The sequence below is a fragment of the Lipotes vexillifer genome, unplaced genomic scaffold (genome assembly GCF_000442215.2).
Source record: "Lipotes vexillifer unplaced genomic scaffold, Lipotes_vexillifer_v1.1 scaffold539, whole genome shotgun sequence".
NCBI lineage: Eukaryota > Metazoa > Chordata > Mammalia > Artiodactyla > Lipotidae > Lipotes > Lipotes vexillifer.
In genome coordinates, this window is record NW_006789542.1 from 712,876 (window position 1) to 716,966 (window position 4,091).

General features: G+C 46.6%; 1 protein-coding gene across 1 annotated transcript in view; it reads right to left on the reverse strand.

Moving 5' to 3' along the window:
• The window catches only part of ITGA9 (integrin subunit alpha 9), a 371,922-nt gene that overhangs the window by 72,488 nt on the left and 295,343 nt on the right, over positions 1-4,091 (reverse strand). Inside the window, exon 20 of the mRNA XM_007462694.1 lies at positions 3,392-3,471. Within this exon, the coding sequence (XP_007462756.1) occupies positions 3,392-3,471 (80 nt within the window). The remainder of the gene's footprint in view (positions 1-3,391; positions 3,472-4,091) is intronic.

The following is a 4,091-nucleotide window of genomic DNA, read 5'->3' on the forward strand; positions in this document are numbered from 1 at the left end:
TGGATATGACAACAAAAGGAAAAGAGGGTCAAACAACCACTGTGATGGGCTGTGCTCTCATTTTTAGGAGAAAGAACATTCTCTAAGACATTAAGGAAAATGTTAAAAAAAAAAAAAAAATAGAGAAAGCAGCATTAAATGCAAAACTATGCTACAGTGGTGGTGGATTGAAGGGCTCTGAAAATGTATACTTCCAGCTTCACAGTGGTTCCCAAAGGAAAATTAATCTTAATTCTGTGAGTTTTAAATAACACTGAGACTGAGGAAGGACTCGCAGTGAAAAAATAAAACAAAGCCTCGTTAAGGGTTTGCCCCACCAGTCCTGATGCTGTCTACTGTTGGGTTGTATTTGTTGGGGCCTGACCTGAACCTCCCAAATGCCCAGTGACTTCAGGCTTTGCGGGCAAAGCCATTAATTAGTAAGAGGCAAGAATGGACCAAGGGTGATGTTGAAAGATCCAGCACTTGGGAAGAATCTTAGTCTAACCTTTGACTAATTGGTGTTTTTGTGAAAATTCAAGAATCACTCAGGCTGGGGTGAGTATGACAGGGTGTTAAAATGCAAGTTTTGGCTGAGGCATAATAGATGCCAAAATTCAGAGGAAAGCACTAAATCAGGATTTACTATGTCTGGTGGCAACAACCCAAACTATAATGTCAAGGATGTAACAGAGTCGGGAAAGGAGGATTCTTGGAGACAGATTTTGGAGAAAATGGTTTGTGGTCAGGGGAGGGTGACTGCCTTTTAAGTTAAGCTTCAGGGGACCTTGATCAGGACAGTCAGATGCAGGCCCAGGAAACGTAAGGGGAGGGGGCTGCTGGCTTTCCCCTCCTGACTCCACAAGGATGACCTGCCTTTCCAGAGACTGTCAGGGCAAAGATTCCTGAGTGGGATCTACAAGCAAGAGCCAGGGTAGGGTCACCTTTGGTCCTGTCCCGGGGCACAGTCTCGGCAGCAGGAACTGAAGGCATCTTTGGCAGCCTAGAGGCTGAGGTTGGAAGATGTGGTAAGGGAGGAAGCACATGTGAGCCTCCCCAGTAGTGGGAGGGCGGAGGGGGTCCCCAAAGGGGAGGAGCCAGCTCTGCATACCCAGATTGAGTGAGTGCCTGCAGCAGTGCCTGGTAAGTAAGACCTTTCCTGTTTGCCTTTTACCTCTCACAACCCCTGCTGTGAGCCTTGGGGGGGCTCTCAGGAAAAGGGGGAAAGGGCCAGTAGAAGCACCACTGCAGGAAAGCTAGACTATTCCCGGAGAAAGGCTTCCCTCCTGCAGCCTTGCCCTGGCAGAAGGGAGGAAGCCTTAACTTGAAATCAAGTTTTGATTATTTCATGGGACAGGAGACACTTTGATTATGGATTTGTGAATTTGCTTTGAGGCTTGAAGCAACTATAGGAGCCCAAGAGAAGGGCTTTTACCAACTTTGGTCCCTGCTGTATCTGCCCTTGTCTCACACAGTGGCTGGTCGTAGTAAGTGCTCAAAGGTTTGTAGAATGAGTGAGGGACAGTGCCTGCCCTGGGCTATTCTGCCCTACTTCCTGCACTGAGCCGTGTCTGCCTCTGTCTCTAGACTGACCCCATCTTGATGAGGTTTGAGATGGAAAACTCTCATTCATTCATCCCTGCTCCCTCTCAGCTTCTGCTCAGTGCTTTACACTTGATAGACATGAATGGGGTTGAGAGGAGTGATCCAGAGCAGGACCCCTTGCTCTACCTGGGGGTCAGATAGATGGCTGTGCCGGCACCTGTTATCTTGAACGATGGGGCTCATCTGAAAAGTTCAGGAGATGACCTCCTCTTTCAGAATGTGGGACCAGGAGCTCCTTCTCAGTGCCCTAGGGTGCAGTCCTCCTTGGAGGAAGTCTTGGGTTGAGCACCCTCATTTCAGAGGTGACCATGAGGGTGGGGGCCTTAGTTTTACAACGCTTAGCCCCTTGCCTCGCTCTGCACCCCGGATTCAGTGGGTGTCCAGTCTTGGCCGCATGCTAACCTGTGGTTGCACAATCGCCTTTCTCTGGTTGACTTGCAGCCCCTGGTATCATGGTCTGCTCATCTAGCATCTGGCCTTCCATTTTCCGGGCCTCCGTTAGCCATGAGGTTCCTGATTTTGTTATCTCACCTTTTTTCTGTGGATCTTGCCTGACCTTGGGCTTCACAGTGTTTGGTTCAGATCTCCAGACCACCTCTGGGATAGACTCAGATCCCTTGGCATGAAAGTTTGTCTTGGAGATTAAGGCAACTAGAGATAAGACATGATAACTGAATGCCTGATCCTTGATCAGACTCTGGACCAGTAAAAAAGTGGCTACAAAGTCATTTTTGGGAAACTGGAACATGGACTAGAGATTAGATAATAGCATTGTATCAGCATTAATTTTCCTGAATTTTATAACTATACTGGGTTATTTTAGAGAATGGCCTCATTCTTAGGAAACACATGGAGATACTTATGGGTAAAGAGGCATGATGTCTGCAACTTACTTTCAGATGGTTAAGTGGAAAAAATCATACATAGAAAGAGAATGATAAAATAAATGAGGCAGAGCATCAAGACTGAGTGAATCTGGGTAAAGGGTATACAGGAGTTCCTTGCACTATTCTTTGCAACATTTCTGTTAAGTTTAAAATCATTTCCAAATAAAAATTCAAATAAAAACGTTGCCCTGGGTATCCAACCTATACAGTCAAAGCTTGTATCTCCCTATTCACCCACCTAAGTACCTCTCCTTCCAGCCCAGCTATCGGCCAAGGGCTACCCAGATGGTACTTCAATGCATGTGTGGATTCTGGCTTGTGGAGGCAGCTCATGACCCCAGAGTCTCTCTCAAGCACCCTTGGCTATACTGGAGAGAGAGAGGCAGGAGCACAGTCTTGAGGGAAGACATCGCTACTGCACTATCCCCTTCCCTATCTGTCCACTCAGCTCCTAGGATAAGCCCTCTCTTGAGGACCATCTCTTGGGGGCCTCTACCAATAGGCTTGGCTGGGCCCTCAGGCTGCAGGTGCCCTGTCCTCGCATCAAGGGATGCTGGGGTACATCCATGAGAAGCCACTGACCACAGAGGACACTTGTGAACTAACCAACCACATAAGCTTGGGCTGCAATCCTGACCTCTCCAGGCCTGTCTCTCCTCAGCTGTAAAATCATTTACCTCTGACTGGATGAACCCCTAGTCCTTCCCAGCTCTCTCTGAGCTGGTGTCTGCACAAGCGGAACTAGACAAGCACCATCCTTGAGAGACCCGATTCTATGCAGCAAAGGTTTGGGGCTTTATCACTGAGCAGTTCCTTCCTCCTCGGCGTTTTGGTCATCATCATCAAAGCATGACCAGGGCATGACCTTTCTTGGTTCCATAAATCTTTCATCTTTGGAAAAAATTTAAATCCCCCTTTACCTCTGAGCAGTAACGATGAAGCTAAGAACTTCCTCTTCCCCAGACAGGTGGCTTGTATCAAAGATCATGCTGAATTCATACTATGGGAAAAGAAAGTGACATTTGGCATCAGCCAGCATTCCAAACTTAAACACTACAATCTTCTGCAGTTTATGACCTCTGGATGCTCATTTGCACGGCAAGCTTTATTCTGTGTGCATTTCTCTCTGACGGTCAGGCCAGAGATACAACTTTAGCAATAAAACCCAGAGCCCACTCTGGCGAGAGGCACGCTGTCCTTTTCAGCAACTGAGGTTTTCATTAGGAAGCGATACGCTTGAACTCTTAAACCAGGACTTCCTAAATTTCACTCACACACCATCATCCCAGTTTTTGCCACATCTGCTTATCATATCACCTGTGATATGTACTTTGTATTTTTATTGCCTCACTCTTGCTGTTTAAAGACTATTTTAAAGAGAAGAATTTATATCACTATCACAGATGGGAATCCAGGATCACTTGCCATAAAGAGGAGGTCATCATAAAAATAAACAGAAAGGAAACAAAGGGATGTTGAATTCTGTTGCCTGCTGAAGGCTCTGGGCCTAAGGTCTGCTCTATTTTGATAAAAGGGAGATTAACGACTGATAGGGAGGTGTTAGAGATATTGTAGAGCTACCGGAGAATTTCTCCCACAAAAAGTTAGGATTGAAAGAGT